Source organism: Pholis gunnellus (genome assembly GCF_910591455.1).
Source record: "Pholis gunnellus genome assembly, chromosome: 16".
Taxonomy (NCBI): domain Eukaryota; kingdom Metazoa; phylum Chordata; class Actinopteri; order Perciformes; family Pholidae; genus Pholis; species Pholis gunnellus.
Genome location: NC_136543.1, coordinates 17528392 through 17552159, shown reverse-complemented (window position 1 = coordinate 17552159; position 23768 = coordinate 17528392). Strand labels below are relative to the sequence as shown.

The 23768-nt window shown below is 42.5% G+C and overlaps 2 protein-coding genes across 2 annotated transcripts; one reads left to right on the top strand and one right to left on the bottom strand.

Annotated features, from left to right (window-relative positions):
* The first annotated feature begins 1368 nt into the window (after positions 1-1368).
* Positions 1369-8205, top strand: LOC306707835 (digestive cysteine proteinase 2). Its single transcript, XM_079175474.1, has 11 exons — positions 1369-1509; positions 2254-2313; positions 2403-2495; positions 3083-3255; positions 3938-4199; positions 4286-4481; positions 4618-4811; positions 4889-4980; positions 6691-6852; positions 7339-7528; positions 7615-8205. The coding sequence occupies exons 1-11, from the start codon at positions 1467-1469 to the stop codon at positions 7800-7802; spliced, it is 1653 nt and encodes a 550-aa protein (XP_079031600.1). The 5' UTR covers positions 1369-1466; the 3' UTR covers positions 7803-8205.
* A 1890-nt stretch (positions 8206-10095) lies between these two features.
* Positions 10096-14251, bottom strand: LOC306708470 (solute carrier family 22 member 13; the record flags this gene model as incomplete). Its single annotated transcript, XM_079176312.1, has 10 exons — positions 10096-10198; positions 10377-10589; positions 10692-10800; positions 10924-11135; positions 11262-11368; positions 11704-11818; positions 12020-12188; positions 12472-12626; positions 13045-13148; positions 13913-14251. The coding sequence occupies 10 exons, from the start codon at positions 14249-14251 to the stop codon at positions 10096-10098; spliced, it is 1626 nt and encodes a 541-aa protein (XP_079032438.1).
* Positions 14252-23768: the final 9517 nt, after the last annotated feature.

The following is a 23768-nucleotide window of genomic DNA, read 5'->3' as shown; positions in this document are numbered from 1 at the left end:
TTGCATGATCAGTTTTCCCCCGTGAAGTGCTTTGAGGATTTGAACCTCTACCTCTGCAGAAGTCTCAAGGCTGTCAGTGATGTTTGTGTTTTAGGCTGTGCGTTGCAAACATGTTTCCTTTTTGCCGATCAAACTAATTCACACAGAGCCTACTCAAAAATAATGTACACATTGCATTTTCCATTTTTTTTAAACCACCGGTATGATTCCCGTTTGATCACCAAACATCCAATAAAGTTACTCGAATAATAGCGTAGCAATCACAGACTGTGTGTAAGAAGAAGCAATTAATTTACTCACGAGTGGGCCCATTCTGCTCTCCCACGTGTCCCTCTTTTCCGATGCAAACTGCGTGTTTCTCCTAATCCTGGCGAAGTTTTTCGACTTGATAAAGTGGCCAACGAAGGTATTTTTTCTTAAGAAAGATTTCGAGTTGAATATCAAAAATAACAGAAACTTCTACTATTATTTCAGCGGTGTACTCTTACAGCTGTAAACGGTCTAAAACGGTTTGCTCCCCAGTCTCATCAGGTGTCATCAATCTCCTTAATTAAATACACACACATGCAGGAGCAGGGCTGAGCCAATGGGTGACGTGGCAATGTATAACCTCACAGAAATAAATCAACATTCATTTTTTAAATAACCATTTAACCAACCACATAGCATGTTCGTAATCGAAATAAAACCTTTAAATCCTGCAGAAATATTTGTTCAAGTGTCTAGAACACACAAGATGCATTAAGTAAAATGAAAGATAAACACTTTGAACAAAAAATGAAAGATAAACACTTTGAACATGTTTGTGTATACCCAGTCCCTGCAGCAGTAAATTGACTGCACTGCGTGTATTTAAAAAATATATTTTTGCAGCAATAATAATTTGTAGAGGAGTGGTATTAATATATGACGTGTGTTATTGGGTAGTCGTGTATGGTTTCTTTGTAAGACTCCTTTATTGAAATATGTTTGAGTAACTTGACACATGAGGAGGCTCAAAAAGTTATTTATGTTGGATTACAATTAGACAAGTCAACAACGATCTAAACGTTGGGAGCTACTATCTCTGTTATTCACGCCACTGTTCCTGCTCTGCAAAGTCCTGTATATGACAAATGTATTTATCATTACTTTCTACTTTAAACAATAAAAGCGACGTTGACCATTTCAAAAGTAGGCTACTAAAGGTTGGATGTTTCCTCTCAAGAGTTACACAAACCTCTGCGGGTAACTGCACAGGTCATTTAGTCATATGACACACATCACATGATAACCCACATGATAAACCCGCCCCTCGCTTCTGATTGGACAATCCTCTACCACGCCGCAGTCTGATTGGTTGAGAGACGACGTCAATCGCTGTGTTTGCGGTTTGTTGTGATACCAGTATTCAGAGTCATATGTGTTCTGGTTGACTGTAGTCTGACTGCTTTATCTCCTGTATTTGTGATCCCACAGTAGAAACAATGCGTTGGTGCATCGCAGCTGCTCTTTTGTGTGCGGTCATAGGTAAGAGACGACGTTTAATATGACTCATCGTGTCTCCACTTAGCCACGTTACGTGCGACGAAAACAGCCAACGTCCGCATTTGGTGTGATTACAAAGTATTTTTCATGCAAACTGTCGGTCAGGTTGGCAAATATAATAATTAGTTCTTCACAGCAGTGGTAAGTGAATATTAAAGTCTGCATGAATTCAGATATTATAGGAAAGTATATCGTCTTATGTCTCCTATTCGTGAACAAAGAGATTGTTTTGCCAAACTCAATGCAAAAATCTGTCAATTTAGATTTGATTTGATTATCGTGGTAGTTACATGCATCCTAAAATATAGATTATGATACCGAAAAATAATATAAACTACACTTTGATTCGGTATACATGCAACACACTGAATACTAAACTATAACTCTGTCATAAGCACTTCTGTTACATCGTTATTCCTTCAGAGGTGACAGAGCTCTATACTATGTGAGGAATTGTAGGCAGTAAGATTGTTGTACAAATATGTGGAAGTCGGTCAGTTGCTTAATTAGATTTCCCTGCAAAATGTCTCATACACGGCTTCAGTTGATTGTCTGCTGTATGTTAAGAATGAAAGAATAATAAAGTATTTACTCTATCACAGCTGTCTTGCAGCTGTTTGCTTTGACTCTTTCTCAGTGATAATGAGAAGTAAATTGATAAGGTCAACAACAATCCTGATAGGGTTTTTTGTAAAACACCTTTCAACACTTTGTTTTTGTTTCCAGCTACAGAGGGAAAATCAGTTCCTTCCCCTCCACATTTTGGGAACCGCTATCGTGTCAAAGGTAAGCAGTGCAACATTAGATCACCCATCAGGACCTCTTTCCTCAGCTTTGAGCCTCACTGAAGGACTGTTTTCACATTCGTATTGCAGGAGTGATCTCTCTGCCCTACGCTGAGATCAAGGAGCCCTTCGATGCCTGGTTAGACCTCGCGGCGAAGTCCAGCCGAATAGACTACTACCACGGTAAGAAACCTCTTGAATGTCTATTTCTCTTAAACCTGACTCTGTGTTTCTCCCTGCTTGGCTGGATTATTGATGTGAAACGGAGAACATGTTGTGTCAGACCAAAGTACACTGAGTACACAAACTAAGAAGTGAAAGAAAAAGAATCAGCATTTTGGGGGAACTTATTGTTGACTCATGTTACATACTCATGACTTCTTATATATATATAACTGTATTTATCATAACCAAAGCAAATGCTTATTAACAAAATAGTAACATCTTCACCAGAGAATAGCCACAATATTGCACAGTAGGTGCTCTGGTGTAACCAGCTGTGGTCTGTAGCATTTGCTTGCTCTGTTTAGAAATGATAAAAATGTCTCTACTCAATTCAGAAAGCCGAAGCAGTTTCATTTTACAAAATCATTAACTGAACGTGCACTGAAAATAATGCATGTTTAACATGTAATGCAAAAATGGGGAAGCAGAAGGGTGTAAATAAAGCTGTTACTGGAAGTACAGACATGTATGGCTTCATGAAATTGCTCACTGAGATTAAAGGAACTAATACTGTTTTTTTAACTTCTGACATTGATCATCAACAGGACATGTGTCGACCTACCAGTTGGGGGCGGAGCCGCCGTGGGGCGTTTCCTATAAAATCACTCCTGAGACCACGGAGACGAAGCTGAATGTGATGACGTGTTTCCAGTCCAACGGCACGAAGGATGAAGCGGTCACATCGCAGGCGCCGCTGCCTGATGTGCAAGGATTCCAGGTCTGTGAGCGTAAAAGTGCTCTGTGAAGTATTTCAACATCAAAACATAGTTATCTGTAAAGGGGCTGCACGTCTTCCTGAGTGTTGCACTGCAGCCTTAGTGAGTGAGATTTAAGTCCATTGTGCTGCTGACTCATGAGTAATCTTACAGCCTTGCACCAATGCAAACTCAGAGTGACGTTGAGGACTGAGGAAAAAAAGAAGAAAGATAAAGATAGAACAGTTGGCATCCTTTGTAAAATGACACATAATGTATAAGATACAACTTTAACCATCCCAAAGGAAATTCTTGTGCCAGAGACCGATCAAAGGTGACAACAGAAGAAGAAGAAAACACAATACAGTAAAAATATAAACATAAAAAATAGAGTAATAAATACTAATTGTATCAGAAGTAATACTTGCACCAGTGCAAAATAGACTATGCTCTACGAGTAAGTAAAATAATTCAGCTGAAATAAAAAATTACAACGAAATAAAAACAAGAGTGAAAATAAAAAGTGCCCAAGAAGTAATACTAACATCAGTACCTAATAGAAACTTAAAATGTAAAGTAATACTGTGCGTGATATTGAAAAATACACATTTAATCTGACACATGATTTATTTCTGTTGAGGAGAAAAATGCTCTCTCGTGTTATGTCTGTGTGCTCACAAGTCAACATGTTGATCTGCCTCATAGTTCCTGAGGACGGAGTACTTTGGAGGTTCCCTGTGTGAAGTTTGGCAGAATGTGACCTCTGTGGGCTACAAGAAGAACACGTACACACTGTGGGTGACCCATTCGGAGAGGGGTGCAGACGGCAATGACAAGCTTGCCACGCCCATCCATTATGAGATGCTGGGCTACAACACGCTGCTGGGCTCACATTATGACAAATACTTGGTGGACTACGAAGACTTCAGCACTCAAGTGGAGCCCGGAGTCTTCTCGCTGCCTGAAGGTTTGTGCTCCGCTGTAGTTGCAAGACGTTTTAGAAAAGTTTCTAAAGGTAGGAAAAGAAACTTTATTATTTTTCTTCTCCTACAGGGATGAGCTGTGGTGGGTTTCCCGGTCCAGGAGTGGAGCACCACATGTTGGCCAATCCAATGAAAGATCTCGTCCACACCTCGGCATCAGGCCACTCAGAGCGCATGTTCGACCATTTCAAGGACAAGTTTCAGCGTCAGTACAGCGACGAAAGAGAACATGAGAAAAGGGGACACGCTTATGTTCATAACCTCCGGTGAGAGGAACATTACATACTGAGAAGTTGTGTCACTGCAGCTTTGCCAATAAGAGCTTTTCTTAAAGGACACAGGCATGCTTTACAGCAGTTCAGCAGAGATCTATATCTGATGACTGGTTTCCTGTTACTCTAGGTATGTCCACTCCAAGAACAGAGCAGGGCTGCCCTTCTCTCTGGCTCTGAACTCGCTGTCCGATCGAACCATGTCGGAGCTGGCCACCATGAGGGGGAGGAAACAAGCAAAGACCCCAAACAGAGGGCTCCCTTTCCCCTTAATGAATTACGAAGGGGTGACAGTGCCTGAGTCACTTGACTGGAGGCTTTACGGTACGTATATGCAATTAATCAAACATGCATCTTCCTTGCAGGACATCCTAGTTTTTAACTCGACTCTGCTCTTGCAGGTGCCGTGACCCCTGTGAAGGACCAGGCCATCTGCGGCTCCTGCTGGAGCTTTGCCACCACTGGAGCAGTAGAGGGCGCTCTCTTCCTAAAGGTGAAACAGATTTTTTGCTCCACAGTCGCTGGCCACATTCGAGTGTTTATAACTGAAGGGGCCCCTTCCTTATGCTCTTTGAAGCCACAGATGTTCAGCGTGGTGGTTCATCTTTTCTTTGGTAGATTTGCGTTGCGGTTGTGTTCGCTGTTGATCTATTATTGGCATCTTTCTAAATATTTAAGAAATCATAAGATGTAACTTTGATGATCGGTGTAGCTGTAGGGGGAGTGGGTTATTTAGGCAAATTAAATAGAAACAAACATTATGATGTAGAAGCATGAGTGAGAAATTCAGGCAGATTTGCACAAAAAGGCAAATAGATGACACAAATTTAATATTTAAAGTTAAAATGGCCACTACAAAATACTTAAGAAAATATAAATACTGTAGACATTTGTTTAAAGATGGACTGAGGATGTTTATTTTTTAATTTTATTCTGTCATGTCTGGGTAAAAACAATTTCTGCACAAATCTGCATCGGATGCTCTGTATTTGAGATGCAGCTCTTTTGTCAACATTAAGCCTTCCTGTGAGTGAAAAGAAGTCCTCCCCTGTAGAGGAGGAGGGCGGGGGCACATTGTGCCACTTTCACTCACGTTAGTCAGACTTGACAGAATGTGTGTGTGCGAAGAAATTGAACTGAGTGAGTGTAAGCTTTGGCCTGCCTCCGTCCCGTGCAAAGGCGATGCTCAAAGGCATTCCTTTACTTGTGTAGCCAGGCAACTCGATCCAAACATTGGATGGTTTATTATGGGATGGCACCCCACTGAAGTGACCAACTTCTTTGACTCTCTCGCTCACTCTTGATTTTGTCCCTTGCATCGGGCCGGCAGCTCTTTAATTGATGGGCTGATATTGGCTTTTTCTAAGGAGGTACTTGACCCACAGCAGGGAAAAATGAACGAAACATTTGGGAAGTAGGTGGCTATTAAACAATATATTGTTTGGTTTTTGAAAGGGCTTACAGAGTCCTTAAGAAGTGTTGTTCTGAGCCGAGGGTAATGTGCTGGTAGAGTGCGAGGTAATGGGAGAAAAGGAGGGGTATTATGACCTTACATGACCCTCATTGTGTAAGTAACATCATGAATTAAGTAATCATTAGTCACATTTTAAACTAATATTGATGATATCAGAGCACAATTTGTTCAGACAATTTCTTTAAAGTAATTTCCTTTTCCTTCTTTTAATGAAAGGAAATGATGAGAATCAAGCTACTGTTTAATATTTAACATTAAGATGTTTGTCGTTTGGATTAACTAAAGCGTTTTGTCAAAAATGATGAGACCACAGAGGGAGAAGATGTATGAGCTTCTCTGTGGATGAGAACTCCACTAATTGTTTCAGTGTTAGTGTTTGATTGGGCTTGGAGGGAGTGCTGTTGTGAAGCCCCAGCGGTTCGTCTTTGTGCCTTTGCCAGCATGCAGCGCAGCAGCAGGAAGTGACCCGCAGGATGCTGCACCCCCCCCCCCGCCCCTTCCCCATTAGCAGGTTCATAAACAGAGCCGCTCCCCAGGGGCCAATTTTAAATATACTTCTTCGTGATCTCACAGCGTCTGCCCAGCAACCTGCAGACAACAGCTGGTGTAAAAAACGTTCATCATGAACGTCTCCGCTCAGTCACAAATCATCTATGTTTTTCTGCACTTGTATTGTACTTTAGAGAATTTGTATTCGGTTACTAATCTCAGTGCGATCATGTCTTTCAGTCGGGATCTCTGCAGGTTCTCTCTCAGCAGATGCTTGTAGACTGTTCCTGGGGATTCGGCAATAACGGCTGTGATGGAGGGGAGGAGTGGAGAGGATACGAGTGGATCATGAAACACGGAGGCATCGCCACAACAGAAACCTACGGAGCCTATATGGGAATGGTGAGAGCATAGTGTGAAACCTGTACCTGTAGGAGCAGAATAACCTGTGACACCAGGGCTCGGCAGTAAGGGTTGCCATTTTGTAACATAAAAAATAGGGACCGTAAAATGTGCACCCCAAAATATTTAACATTTGTGGCATTAGTGATATTTGAATATTGCATTTACAGTCAGAACTGGAGCACATAAAGTTTGTTTCTTGTTGATGACACTATGTTGTTTTGGGTTTGCTGTCAGATTTTGGAACAGCCTGCTGAACAATTGTTAACATGACGTCAACTCTGTTAAACAAGTCGTCAGTTTAACAAGTTTAACAAGCAACCGGTGACTTACTGGATTTATTTTTGAGGGACTACAACAGTTACAAGTTCCTACGTGAATATTTCCAGATCGGTCGTTAATTACTTTCCTTCAAGAGAAAGATGGTTTCCAGTCCTGCTGCACTTCAGGGTTCGGTGTTAACTTCCTGCCTCCCTCTCTGAACAGAATGGATTTTGCCACATGAACACATCGCAGCTCACCGCACAGATCCAGAGCTACACCAACGTGACATCAGGAGACGCGGAGGCCCTTAAGGTGGCGCTCTTTAAAAACGGACCGACGGCCGTCAGCATCGATGCATCTCACCGTTCATTTGTTTTCTACAGCCACGGTGTCTACTATGAACCGGCTTGTGGTAAGCTTGCCTCCCACTCCCACTTTTTCACAGCAGCAACGGTCTTTGTCGCTCCCTAAACTCTGCATGCTTCTTGTGCTTTCCAGGTAGTACCACTGAAGATTTGGATCACGCTGTGCTCGCGGTGGGATACGGCACACTAAATGGGGAGCCGTACTGGTTGGTAAAGAACTCGTGGTCCACCTACTGGGGCAATGACGGCTACATCCTCATGTCAATGAAGGATAACAACTGTGGCGTCACCACTGATGCGACGTATGTCACGCTGGCATAGATTTGGCCCTTTCCTCTATGTATCGCTAAATGTTAATGCCACTATGTGTTTAATGACATCTAATGTCGGATGTGCTGAGGTGTGGATATCACATCAAACTGTGCTGCTTAGTGTTAATAATGTGTTAAATGTCGCTGTTGGATGGTGTCTGAGGAAACTGTACACAGAACAAGTCCGCTTTTTGAACATGATTTTGACAAGTTTATTGCTGGTGGCACATCGCTACAGTGCCTTCATTTCAGTTGCACAAGGTACATTTTGTGACATATTTCCACTTTGTCTTATACTTTATAATGTATTGCATTCAAATGCACTGGAATGGAATCAATGCAATTGTAAGTCGCTTTGGGTAAAAGCGTCTGCTAAATGACTGTAATGCAATAAAAATAAAAAAGGAACGTTTTCTGCTGGCTTCAGTGACATCTTGTGATTCTCGTTAATCTAACGTACTTAAATGCGGTTGTGTAACGGCGAGGTATGTTGTTTAGCGTCATGCAGTTGAAAAACATGTTTTTATGATTTTATACATTCAGAGCACACTGCTCTCAAATAACTTCGCTATATGAATAATAGATTTTAAAGAAAATAGTTCCTTTTGCCTGAGTAACATTCCATATTACTTGACCTGTGCTTCTGAACCATGCCTGTTTTTTTTATGTATCACAAGTTTATATTTACAATAAAAGCCCTTTTAACATTTAGCATAAAAGTAAAAAGTATTTCACAGATCCAAGTCATCATAGTTAGTAATTTTACATCCGAGTATAATTCAATATATTAAAAAGGGACAGGCTTCTAGAAACGATGTTGGAATCAAATATTTCTTCACATGTTGATCAGTTGCATCCCATAATATCCATACAAAACTACAAATGAGCTACATTATTCTAACAAAAGGCTACATTAGGCAACATGAAGTTAACTACTGCATGCAATATCTCACTTGACAAGCATAGAAAACGAGGCAGTGGCTTGTTCAATACAGCATTAAGATACACCCAACAGCCCACAGATATGGCACACTTTTAAACAAAACTATTATACATGTGCTTTTATCAAATGTAGAAATGTAATGAGTCCTTCAGCCCTAAAATATATGAAGTCATAGCTGCTCAACGTGTACTGCAGTGTGAGGAAGTGGCAGCGTGCTAAAGTCTTCTTTAAATCAGCACACGTTTAGAGAGTTGAGCTCGGAGCTGATGCCTGTAGATTGTATAAATATATACAAATATGCAATCTGTGTATCTGCAAACCTTAAGGGGAACTATTTGTTCTTTGTAAAATATACCAAACCACATGTCAACATCGGAATAGAGGTGTAGGACGACTATTCCTGACTTAAGAGTGTGTTTACCTGTGTCTGGTGAAACAGTAGGCTGTTGATTTGCTTCAGCAGCACATATGAACGCCTGCTTTGTGCATGTGCACCTGCATGCTAGTTTGGAGGATGAAAAGTGTTTGGCTTTCTTGCATAGAGCTCTTAATCAGATCCTGACATGTAATTGCACAGTGGATGATATGTTAAAGGGACAGTTCACCCCAAAATCAAAAATGTATATTCGTCCTCTCACCTGTAGCGCTATTTATCAATCTAGAGAGAGTTCCTGAGTGGTGTATATAATCAGTAGAGGTGTCTGTCTTCTCTCCAATATAATGTAACTAGATGGCCCTCGGCTTGTAATGCACAAGGAACCAAAAAAGAAATGCTGACCCGGTTACTGAAGAGAATCCTGAGACCTGGTTGTGAACAGTTTTGTGCAGGAGCTTCTACCAAACTACAACCGCCAACCTTATCACCGCGCATTAGTAACTAGGCAACTCAAACCAAAACAATCTAGATCGATAAATAGCACTACAGGTAAGAGGAGAAATATGTATTTTTGATTTGGGGGTGAACTGTCCCTTTAAAGGTGCTGTCTAGGAGATCGGGAGCATTTCTATTGCGTGTAAACGTCTCTCAACATGGCGACGGCTGAGTCGGCACCTCGCAGTTAACGGTGCAAACAAATGCACAAGTGCTGACAAAGCTAACCGTTTCCAGTTCCATGAACTAGCCGGTGGGGCACGCTCGCATGCACGAACATGCACGGAAAGCATGCACGGCCGGCCCGGCTATGTTAACAAAGTAAGGTAAAGCTCTGATTATAACACACAGAGGGCTCAGGTAGATATTACTCCACTCTAACTTTACATAGGTAATGGTTGTTTGCTGTGATATTAATGCTCTGACTGTAGCACCTTTAAGAACTATATCTGGTCACTATGTTGAGTGTGTGCAGCCCTTTTCACACAGTTAGGCCTGGCTTGCTAGATGTCGCAGCTCTTGCTCCTCCGTGCTGCTTGCTGATTGGCTCATATCCTCAGACATCTCAGGGTTCTCCTTGTTGAGAGGCGACCTGTGGGAGACAAAACAAAATGCACACACTGAGCTTTTTTGCAGACGTCTGGGTCTTTATATTGAAGCACTGAGATTTTATATCCTGCTCATGGAGGCTGAGCTGCAAGGCTGCATTAGATAAACACAAACCAAAGAGCTCAAAAGTAAAAAAAACAACAGAGGTCACGTTCTAGTACCTCGTGTCCCAGTTCTCTGCGTCCTCCACTGTGTCAGGAAGAGGTCTGTCGGCAGTTTCGGGCAGTGCCAGGGCCAGGACAGCACCCAGCAGCGGGGAGACCCCGAAGATAACCAGAGGAGTGGTGGGGCTGTGGTCATGAAGCATGTTTATAACGGGAGCCAACACACCGCCCACCCTCGCAAACATACAGGATACACCTATTCCTGTTTGCCTGTAGGTACACAAGGGGAGTTGTAGGTATTATTACCCACAGAGACTTTGGGATCATGTGTGTATTAAAGTAATAAAAACTGCCCAGCTAGACATGATTTACCGGAGCACAGTGGGGAATATCTCAGCGGTGTACACGTAGATCACAGCAAAGGAAGCTGTTATACCAAATTTCCCAACCATAGCAAGACCAGTCAGGACATTGGGATGATCTACAGACAGAGGGAGGGAAATTATCAAAGTGACGAAATGCATCCGAGTATCAGCTCATGACGTTTGGAGAAAGTTAACAGTCCTGTCGTCGGAACACAACAGACACACGGCGTCCACCCTACCTGCAGGAACAACGAGCATGAGCAGACAGGCGAGCCCTCCGACAGCCAGAAATCCGCTTTGGGAGAGTCTGCGACTGTAGGGCAAGACAAGCAGGACGAGAGAACGAGCCGGGACCTCAACCAACCCGAACACAAACTGGGTCAGGTAGAGGTTCGTTCCTAATCTGGACACGCCAAAAGAGAGGCCGTAATACACCAGCACATTCACAAACCTGGGGGGCAGAGGAGGAACGGGGATGGAAGAAAAAATGGTAAAAGGGATTTAGAATTTGATTTGATTTATATATATATATATATACATAAGTATACATGCATGCACACATACACACAACATTTACCAGATGTAGAACAAGATGATAGCCCTCTTTCTCATCTGAGGTGTTCGTACGAGATCCACCGCTGAATAACACTGTTTCCTTCCACCTGAAATCTGACACTTTTCAACCTGGACACACGTAAAGCAAAACCTTTAAAAGATAAAGGCTGGTAATATTCAACAATGTTTCTTATTTGTTAACAAATCCAATACAAAAAAATGTACAGCTGCAATGAGACGTGTTTTACTTCAGGCTGAGTGGCATAGACAGAGTGGAGGAAGTATTGAAAAATGCACTACATGGACTTTTTATCGATTTGTTAGTAAATATAACAAAAACAAATTTTTCACAAAAAAGATTAGTCTTTACAGGTCATACTGCATGCAGCAGAGATAAATAACAACAACAAATGACCAGTTTAGATAGCCTGAGAGAGTATGGAGTAAAAAGCAGAGAGACACACTTGTACAGCAGGAGGTAAGACACGGCCGTTAACGAGTGCTGCCTTGCGGAGGAGTGCGATGGCTTCCTCCGTCCTGTCGTTGGCCAACAACCATCTGGCAGACTGAGGAAGCACCCTGATAGGAGATAGAGAGGGCAGACAGCAGACAGGGAGAGAAGGGAGAGAAGGGAGAGCAGACAGGGGCAAGAGGAAGTCCCAGAGATAAGGGCAGAGGAGGAAATGTGGATCACAAAGAGGGCATTCATGTGCTCTTGTCAGAGCATTGTGTGAATAATATATACACGGTGGATCTGATGTTCGAATGCTCTTCGCTCACCATATATAGAAGATGAGCAGGAATCCTGGGGCTGATATGGCTAACTGCAGCTTTCTCCAGTCTCGTATCAAGTATGCTATGCCTGCAAGAAGCATGTAGCCCAGACCAAACGCGTAGTCGGTGACGATACCGGCGAGCATGCGCCTCTTGGTGCACGTCCACTCGGTGCCTTTGAAAAATAAAACAGTGCAGGGTTTGGCAGGAGAGGAGGGGAGGAATCACGGGGAGAGGGTTAAACTGAGGTGGTGGTTTGGAGCTTTAAGGTGGTGGAAGGAGTGGCAAGGGTTTGTGTTGTGGAGTTGGGCGAAAATAGCAAAAGAAATCATGAGCAATTATAACACTTAAAGTACAAATGACTGCAGGTCGGACAAATAAGATGACTGCTAGTAAAGTATTTTTGTTATCATTGATCCATATGAGGAATCCAAACTGAGTTTGTGCTTTGTTATTACCAAGTACAAAGGCATTGATGATGACTCCAGATATCGTGGTGCCAACTAAAAAGCGAAGAATCACGTAGACGGGGAAGTTGGGTGCAAAGGCCACAGCGACTCCAAACACAGTCTGAAGAGCGATGGACAGCAGCAGGACGAAGCGTCGGCCATACCTTGTACACACACAGAGAGAGAAAGAGAGAGAGAGAGAGAGAGAGAGAGAGAGAGAGAGAGAGAGAGAGAGAGAGAGAGATGAGTTTGCACATTCAAATAAGTGCATAAGTGAACTACTGTGACTGTGACAGGGTGAGACCAGGTCGGACCACACCTCGCCAACACCTTCAGGTATTTCAGTAGTATGTGAGCGTTTTAGCGCCCAATAAACATTTAAATTAAAGTACACCATTTTTTTAAAACAATGTTTAAGCGCAAGCACTGACAGTGTCAGTCAAACCACATTATGCCAAAGACTTGACATGTGTCTGCGCCTGCAGCCGTGCTTTGATGCTGAGGACCTGGCTGCGTGTTGCATCTGGATACAGAGTTGGGAGGCTGCAGGGCTCCGGACTAAGAGAAAGCAGCAAAGCCTACCTGTCGGCCATGGCCCCAAACATCACCGATCCCACCAACAGGCCGAACATGTAGACAGACGAACCGAGACTGTTCAGTCCAGCTTTGTCACACACCAGGTCCCACTGGTAGAACGGAAAAAAACAAAGAAGCTTTTATTTTTCATTTATAGACTTTTTGCTACACAAAAGTGAGTCCATACTGACAAAGTTCACTGTGTTGTAATTGATTTATGTTAATATGTTACGGTGGAACTATCATTTGAGGAAATGAGAACGTGCAGCACTAAAGCACGAGGTCCTCAAGGTGGGTCCTGATTAATGCTGAAGGGCCCTGCATCAAAACGTGGCTTTAAAGATGTAGTTTGACAGTTTTGGGGGAGACGCTTGTTCGCTATCTTGCTGAAAGTTAGCAGAGAAAATCATGTCATCTTGTCATTTCTGTCCTGTAAACAGCCAGTCCGGCTCTATTATCCTGAATGAACTTGAAGCAATTAATTAATTGCAACTACTTTATCCTAAATTACTTGCAAACATGAGCTGAGATAGTGGACCATGCAGCTGCCTAGCAGGATACTCTGCATCTACTCCGTTTTGTGTAGTTCCTTCATTATGCATGTGTGATGATATGAAGTTGTGTAGATGGTGGGGCATTGCTTTAATAATAATATGTTGGGTGTTATTCTTGAATGCATTAGTCCACTTTGGTTTTTGTTTTGTTGCTCATCAAACATAATATTTGTTCCACTGCACAAATGAAAACCACTCACCTGTTTACTGATTCCACCATGCAAGAGCATTCATTTGGGGATGACTTGCCCGAGAGTTGCAAACTTGTCATACTGTGATAACCGATCACACTTAATGTGCACGTGAGCATCCTACTGTACCTCGGTGACTGTTGTGCTCTGGAAGGTCTCCTCGCTGTACACCCATCCGTGGCCACATGGCACGCGCTCGGTCCGGTTCCCCTGCAGTTGACCGTCAGAAGAGAAGCAGGAGGAATCCGAGAGGCTGAAGTTCAGGCTGAGTGTGCCGGGGAGAGAGGACTGATTCCCGCCAACTGAGACGGAGCTCTCCCGGCAGTGGTAGGGCGGCGTGGATCCGGTGAAGATGCTCACCATCATGTGGAAGGCGAGGAGGATCTGGGGTAAACAAATCCATACGTACAGAATTTTCTGAAACTTGCCGAAGCCTCCGATGGCAGAGAGAATCTGGTCGAAATTCATTTTGGGGAAATATAGGTCAATTTCGGAGATTGGCTCTGTTCCAGTGGGAAGGAGGCGGCAGGCTGAATGTAAACACGCAGCAGACAATACATCAGAGGGGCGGACTGTTGCTCAGGAGGGAAATCAATTCCTATGTGCATGACCCATCTTTAGCAGTCTCCACATGACCCGAAAGAAACATGAAGAGACATCAACTTCCCGTCGACACTTCCCATCTTAATGCAAGCAGCTGCATCTGTTTTCACACGCACACAGGTCGATGTAAGTGCAAAAGGTCCATCACTTTTCTTTTATGATTCCCAACAAAATGTGGAAACCGGTCAAATAACTGCATCAGCTTGATGCATGAAGAACTATGCAAAATGCTGTCCTCGTTTGACGTTCAGAAAAGAAGAAAGATCTCAATGAATGCAATACATGTCCGGTGTTGTTTTGATGCTCCTGCTGTTTTCCACACGGTGCAAAATCTGTAGAACCCCACTGACATTAATGGCAGCTGGGAGCGCGTATGGAGTGATGCATCTGTTACTTATAGGGCAGGGCTATAGCCTCATTACTAAATCCCACAAAAGACGCTCCAATGCCAGACTCACAACCCACCTCTGACGCGCTTTGATCCTATAGGCCAACGTGTCTTTTATAACGTGTTTTCTTCACCACGTTGAGTGTTCAGTGCCCCTTTGTTTATTTGTGGTGTGCACAACACGTACACGATACAGCTCTGCTATATATGTGTGCGAGAAACATTGTGTGTTGATGTCCTCAGAGGCCATATGCTGCCATCTGCTGTAAAAAGATTGAATTACAGCGAGGTTTGTAGCGAGACTCCTCCGTCCGCCCTCAGTCTGTCTGCTATCACTGACAACTGATCAGTGCATGTATGTATTTGTGTTCTTTGATATTATAGGTCAATGTTCCTGCTGTACGGTCAAGAGTTGATATGGTTTACAATCATGACTCAGCTGCTGCTTTCAAGTGCACCCTGATCACTTTCTTCTGCCACACTCTGCAGGCTGATAATACTTTATATATAAGTTGTATTTATGATATAACAAATGGACTTGTTGAAATGATGGGATACCTTTATGGTTATTGTGAACTTCATTTCCTGATGGTGTCATTTTGTACAAATTGTAAATCCAAATGCAGTTTATTTTTATTTTGGGCTGTATAAATAAAATACTTGACCTAACGATATATCAATACGTCAAATGTAATATTTAAAGTTGGGGTCAGTCAGGGAACTTTTTACAGGAGACAGCTTTACATGTATTTACTGCATCATCCAGTCCATCCATTCTGCATTCATTTCTTTGTATTGTTTACAACTTACAGACCACTTGACTTGTATATAAACTTGTTTATTTTTGTTTTATTGTTGGTAATTGGTGCTTTTTATATATATTTATTTTATATTTACACACGGGTACTTCACTAAAGGTGAGTCTGACTTATTAAAAAAAAGGAAAACATAGTAATATAATAACTATTACTAATTCAGTAGGCCTATATATATATATATATATGATTTTCTGAGTGCATAAACCATCGATGTAAATTGATGTAACACACTGAACAGACTTGGTACACTACTTCTACTTGATTATTGATGTATACAGACCATTAAAATTGCTGACAACACTGGGTTGCTAAAAGGTTAGATGATGTCACCTGATATCACTCACCATAATATATAGAGTTGTGTATAAAGTAGCATAGAGCTCAGGTCTGAATCAGTAAAACTGATCACACTAAACGTCAAGATCATAATACATATCTATCAAGACAAAATAAAGCCAGTAATCCCCGTAATCTCACTAAGCAGAACCATAGACTTTTATGTTATGTTAGTTAGGCCTTTCCTTGGGCTAACACTTTACATTACACTTTGCAAATAAATAATGCAGTCAGTTACAACAGATCCAGAGTAGTGCGATTGATTCCCAAATCCAAATCTATTTCTAAAGCACATTTAAAGATAACATCAGTCGACCGAAATGAGGTACAATCAAAATAACATAAAAACAACACCATAGAACACAAAAGACATGTTAAAATAACAATATATAAGAATATAGAAAATATAGCAACTCACATAGTCAAAGCCAGAGAATAAAAATGTGTTTTAAGATGAGATTTAAAAACAGACAATGTGCCTCACAGGCCGTTTTGGGAGTTTGAGAGCTGCATGCAAAGGCACGTGATCCCTGTGCTGGATGGGACGCATGGTTTCAAAAGAGCAGAGATATAGGTTGTTATAGCTCATGTAATGATTGGTATAGTAAATACAATCAATTCTAAAAGAGAGCCACTGAAGGGAGGCCAGTAGCCTCTGCATCATTCTGGACCAACTGCAAGCAGGAGAGCTCAGCAAACACCAACATACAGGGTCACGACTGTGGTCAGGTCAGAGATGAAAGCACTAAAGAATAAAAATGACTTGACCTTGAACAGCTTCAGATGGAAAAGGAGAGGTTTTATGACTCAGCCATGTTATTCTATTATTCTCTGGAGACGATGGATCCTCTCTCTTCAGTCTCGCTGTTCAGGAGGAAATCACAGCAGCAGATTCATTGGAATTAGTTTAATCTTTAAGTCACAGTTCCGTAAAAAAATAAAAATGTTCATATAGTATGTTGATGGAAGAATGTTTTTCTGCATAATAATCCACCTTGCTGGGGAATAATGTGTGTGTGTTGGTATAATGTAATTAGGCCTGAACTGAATTAAAAAAAACTGTGAACTATTAAAATACATGCAATGTATTATTGGGTGACTTGGACGTGGTGTTCCTACTTTACATGTGTGTTATAAAAACGGAAGCCGGTCCCTTTCCGGTTGTGGGTGCTCGTGACGTCACTGATGCTCGATTCAGACCGGGTTGGGTGCTGGTTTGGGTGTCTGGACGGCAGCAGGGAGATAAACTGTCAAGTCAGATAGAGTTCACCAGGAAACAAATCGTCCCTTTCAAATTAAAGGCACAAAAGTCTCTTTTTAATTTCCCAAATGAACAAAAAGACTAAATACATATTGTGGCGTTCATAACCAATAATATCAGTAGCCTACACATTCACATCTGAGCATGTGAATCTCTCTATAGCAGATTATTGCACGTTATAGATAAGAAAACTGTATTTCCTGCCTCGAGGCTGTAAGAGATGTTCAGCATTGCCTTTAACTATCTATCACTCTTCCTTTGTTTTATACTTACTTCTACGTGTTTACTGCTCTTATGCATTCCTGGTTTGTTTTATTGGTTTATCGTGCAGGTTTTGCACATTTTCTTCATTCTCTTGTTTCTTCACCTTGTAAAGCACTTTGACCTATACTATATAAATACGATATATTATTATTATTATTATCACATTTTATTCTGGATAGACATTGGAGCTCTTTTTCTTTTGTTTTGGTTGCTTAATATGACACTTTGACCTCCATAAAAGTATTTACACATTGAAATACACATTCATAGCTATAAATGCGTGCTTTTGCAAAAATAAATATCTTTAATTTAGTATACGGATCCCTCAAGATACATTTGTACCTTGTTTTATGGGGTTCAAATCCGTTCACGATACTGATTTTATTGTGAAGGAGGGGACCAGAAGTCGTGTTAATCTCCTCCTGGCTGGCTTCACAGTGGTGAGGGAGTCTCCGGAGAGAGAGAGACAAGAGAGAGAGAGAGACAGAGGGGGAGAGAGAGACAGAGGGGGAGAGAGAGACAGAGGGAGATGGCTGAAGGGAAGGAAGACTGGACCGGGTCAAGAGCGACTTTGGAAACCAACATAAGGTGACCTTGATCATCCAGAGCTGTCCGCGCTGTGGAGAGAGTCCAGACCCGAGAAACAGCGCAGCGACCCGCCGGGCCTGCACACAGACTGTTTGACAGGGACCGTTTTCTACCTGCTCATCCAAAGAGACAATCATCAATATCTGCCGATCTCCTCCCTGAAGGACTCCTCAACTGCACCAGAGTCCCGTTTGGATTTTCTGCCAAAGAAAACGCGTCACCATACTGAGCGTGAGTATAGAGCTCCGTGCCGATGATCTTAAATGGCGATGTCATGCATCATAAGGTCAGCTGATCATGTTCTGCCACACTTATTGTGTTACTGTAGAGACGCGAATTATGAAAACACAGATGCGCATCCGATGACGCGACCTTCTAATGTCGATGAAGCCACACCCTCAGACAGACAGCATTCAAATAGCATTGTTTCGGCCACATGCATGAATGAACCCTGGCCTATTTAGTGGGGATACTGCCGCCAGCAGCAGCAGCAGCAGCAGCAGCATACACTGCAGGACAGTAGTCACATTTTTGACTGGAAGACATCCAAAGAGCTATGTCTCCTAACTGTCAGATTCCCAACAGATCAGTATTTATTATTTAAATCATTGGTGTCTGGACTTACTTGTCTTCATGGAGATCTTTTAAATAACTTTAAATTGCTAAGAGCTCATCCCCTTTTTGAAGACGTGAGGATAAGGAGTTTTTACAAGTGGAGATAATGTGCTTGTGTGATCTGGGAGTGTTAGAATGGCCTTTAATCCCACATTTGCATGTGCGTGTTTTCAGTTTCAAACACAATACAACAGAGAGTGAATACAACAATACAACTGGTGCAATAGGAAAGACGTCCCAAGGTTGTAGAGCTGCTACACGAAGAACAGAGCAGGTGCACAAAAGCAGCTTTTATTTGTGTTGGTCTGGTCGTGCATGTGCTTGTAACACCAATGTTATTGGAGCCTTTTATGTCAGATGCTCTCGTCCATCACCAGCTGTCTTTTATCTTCTAACAAGCGGAGACAACCCCCTATCCATGCAACTGTGGAGGAGACTCAAACACACACCGGCCTGTTCTCCGTCTCTATTTATATTCTCCTCCGTGAGCCACACCGCTCGCTGTTTGATCTGACACTCAGGTGGATTTCATGAACCAGATCTGTGGTGTGTTTATAAACGACTGTAGCCTGCTGCACATCTGCAGTGGCACACTGAGCCGTGCAGGATAAAGACGGAGAGCTGCAAGGTCACTATGCACGAGCGCTGCTGTATCTACGTCAGGTATGGGGGATCAGGATCAAACTCTTACCGGGCTCCTTCGGTAGTCTGTGCTGTGTGAGGAGGGCCTCGCTGGGCCACTGGGAGATCAGGAGGTGTGAGTTGTGGTGTTGGCTCGTGGTTCAAGAGTTTGTCTCCAAAAACAAGAGCTGTTGTTTTTCATGCACTGGTGTATTTTAAGATTTGGGGTTTTTTTTGCTTCCATCAGATGTCGTCGAAAGAAAACATCAAAAATACACATTTCAGTGTTTATTTGATAACTTTGTCTATCTCCCCGTCTAAACCTGTAATACGTCAAATAAATGCATTCATGTAAGTAATCAACTTTTTGTATTCTATTCACCTGCAGTGTCTTCAAAATGTATTTAATTTTACAAAACACATCTTTAAACACTGTTTTCTCAAAGTGAGTATTTCCTCAGACTATGAGCCAGAAATCTCCACTTCAGTATCACTTACATACACCAAACTTTCCAGTTCCATTCCTATCCATATTCTGAAGGTTTCTACAGAGAGGTATGTCTATTCATCAATCATAGCCTGATTTATAAAACATTTTATTGACATTTTCAATGGCTGTTGACAGTATTTTCTGATTTATGGAGTGATAAAAAAGAGATATCCAAAAATCCCCTCAGTAAAATCCTTTGACTCAAATATGTCAACAAAAGTGAATCAATCATTTTGAACCGTATTAAGATTTATAAGATAACGTCCCGAGAGCCACTGCTCTGTGCTTTTACCTGCCGTCGGAACAACCACTTGGGGAGAACGAGAGAACATAATTTCCCGGTCACGGATCACTTAAGTTGTACTCTTTCATGATATCATATCGGCTGTTATCAAGCTCTGCTCTTAACCCCCGCTTGCCTTTTTTCATTTCCCGATAAATGAAGAGTGGTGTCTGCAGTGCATAGGCTGTGATTTATTCAGCCTGCTGGGCAGGCAGCACAGTGCAGACTCAGCACTTGAAGTTAAAGACTCAGTCGGGAAAGAGAGAGGCTAATTGATGAGTGTGGACTTCCCTCATCTCTCCTCTCCAGGTCGCTGTAGCTGCCGTCCCCTGTCTGTGAGGTGGACCTGCTAACCCAGTGGAGCTCCAGCTCCAGAGGCCCATGGCCCCTGTTTCTCTCCACCAGTGAGAGGTGAGCCAAGCTGGCCTCCCCGGCCCCCTCCCTGGTCCCGGCCCCAGACCTGGATCCGGACCCGGACCCAGATCCCGACCTCCACGCCAACGAGGAGCAGTATGTGAGCGAGGGCGCCTCCAGCCAGCTTGACACACACCCGGCGCCGCCCGACTGCAGGGACGCCGAGACCATCACAGGTGTGTGTGTGTGTGTGTGTGTGTGTGTGTGTGCATGTCAGTGTTCAGAAAACTGAGCCTTGATTTCAGTTTGTATTACAGAGGATCCAGTGAGTTGTAAAAGAGTGAACTCAAACATAAAAGGATTGCATCTTCGACTGAACCGAAAACAGCGAAATCTCCAAATATAGCTACAAAGTTCGCACGAGCATTCTGAAGCTTGCTGTTCCTTCTAGCGAAAAACAAATGTGTGATTTTTTCCATTGATTTGATTTGAATTTTAGTATCGACACACTGATTGACACATTAGGAATGGATTGACACTGAACATTTTACTGCCCCCCCCCCCCCTCCCTGTCCTCTCTGTGATGTTCAGATGTGTGCAACAGCACCGACCTGCCCGAGTTTGAGATCATCAGTCTTCTAGAGGAGCAGTTGCCGGTGTACCGGCTGCGTGCTGACACCGTCTACGGCTACGAGCACGATGACTGGCTGCACACTCCCCTCGTCGCCCCGGACGCCAGGCTCGACCTGACCACCGAGCAGATCGAAGAGACGCTCAAATACTTCCGTAAGTCTGACGAGAGGACAGAACATACACAGTTATATACGTGGTATATCTGTTTCCTTTGCTGCCGGTGCTCCTGATGAAGGGAGCAGGAAGCTTATCTTGTTTAAAATTCAGGCGGTGTAAATGCAGTAGAGAAATAACTGAGGAGGGACACCGGAGATTGAACTGGTGGGGTTTTATCTCTGGTGTCTGAATACATGAGAGGGATTTTCACACCTGGGTCCATTTACTCCTTCATGGGTTCTTGGAAAGATAATCTACTTCAGTTTGTGGGAATGTGAATGAATGTGATTTTCTTGACGGGTTTAAACACGTGAGATTTGAGTGCATGCCGACATTTTATTTCATTTTTTTGGGGGAGACGACAAAGGTTCACAACAACAACAACAAAACTAAACACAAACAATTCACATACATAAAACATAAAAAATCATTAAAAACAAGAAAGTAAGGGTATACTCTCTAATTCAGTGACTACGTACACTTGTTACAGAATGTGGTTCAAAATCTCACTTAAGTAAAAGTAAAAAACTATTAGCATCAAATTATAAGTACCAAAAGTAAAAGTAGTCATTATTCAGAATGGCCTATTTCAGAATTATATATATATATATTTATATGTATATTATTTAAAGTACTTTATATACTGCTTAGTAACTTGGCACCTTTGATATTTGATATAATAATTCATTAGAAGTAATTAAAGCTGTCAAATGAATGTAAAAAGAGTAAAAAAGTACAACATATACTTAAAAGTATAAAGCGAAAATACTCAAGCAAAATACAAGTACCTCATAATTGTATTTGGGTAAATACACTTTGTTATATTCCACTCTACTGCATTAAGGAGGTTCAGATTGTTAAGGAGTGTTGTTCATTGTTTAATGTAACTCCTCTTTTCATTTTATAGAATAGCAGCTGTTTGTTTACTTTGTATGCAAACAACTTATTTATCTCCTGCATCACATTCACTTTGTGTCTGCATAGAACATTTGTATTCTTTGCAATGTCCACTTCATTCTCATATCTAATATGTTATTATGAGCACTTTGTAGCTCACAATAGTGATAAATCACTTTACAGTTTAATTTAAACATTACACCGTATTGTGTGTCTGGGCCGCTGTTTGCAGCATGATCAATGGTAAAGTGTGTGTGTGTGTGTGTGTGTGTGTGTGTTTGTGTGTGTGTGTGTGTGTGTGTGTGTGTTTGTGTGTGTGTGTGTGTCAGGGGTTTGTTTGTGGAAAAGTGTCGCCATGGTAACAGTCGCTGGAGGCAGATAGATGTTCAGCGGCCTCGGAGAGAGGAGAGAGGAGGAGAGGAGGAGAGGAGGAGAGGAGGAGAGAGGAGGAGAGAGGAGGCAGGCGAGGGGATGAAAGAAAGGTTAAAAACAGGAGAGCGATGTGGGAGTCCATCACTGATTGGCTCTTCCTTCCGTCCTGCATCCTCTCAATCACAACACAACTTCTACTCCAACTCCGTCGCCGTAGAGCGCCGCACACTCTCTCACATCTCTCCGCCTCCCTCGCACTCACAGCGGTCATGTGGGCGGAGGGTTGTTCAGTCTCTCTGGGCCTGTTATACGGTAGCTGAGCAGCAGCAGCGGTAGGAGAGGGAAAGCGAATGGATCAGTGTTTGGACCGTTTTTCTGCTTGTTCGGTCGTCGCGGAGGTCAGGGGAGAGATGGACAACAAGAGCGGGACTGACAGATTAGCGAGGGATGAACGTGAGCTGGATGACTGGCATTATAAGGAGGACAAGAAAGGTAAAGCACATTTATGAAATACAGAAACTAAAGACAGGTTTAATATGTGATGAGGGAGTTTAATGTTTGTGACATTTCTTTCTTTCTAGTCATTTTTGTGCGCAGTAGATTGAAGTGTAGCTCGAGATTTCTCTGCCGAAGTTTGTTGAATGACTTCAACAGATTACAACAGCAGCTTTCTCTTTTCTTTATTTCAGGGTCTCTAGCAACAGAAACATTTGTATCTTTTTAGTTGAGATTCTTGGTTAACTTACACCAGAGCTTTTGTTCTTCTCATTAAGAGGATTTCTTTTCCGAAGCCCGCTGACTTTGAGTTTGCTCTGTTTTGACACATCAGCCCTCGAGCGCACACGCATGCACCACACAAATCCTCACAGTCCACTAACCAGAGTGGATCCTCACTCATGAACACTGTTGAAGAGGAGAAACTCAAAAAGGTGGTTCAATGAAACCACAATTACATTGTTTACTTCTGGTTGTAATACCGATGAGGATTGCAGAGAATTAGTAGAACATAATCAACACCTTTTGTCACAGCATGTTATTGATTAGAGCTCTAAAGTCAATGACAGCTTTCACATCGGGGCAACAGAGCCGACTGCTGAGCTGCTCTGTCGTTCACCAACATTGGATCAATGGTGATGGAAGTATCACATCCCAAACATGACCCGTCCACCACCTCTTCAACGTTCTGCGTTACATAATGTGCTATTGTGCGTCACACCAGAAGTGATTTTTTTTTAAAATATATATAAAACTGAACCTCGTTACCTTCCTCTCACTCTGTTGGTGTGTTTTATATTCCCACAGTGCT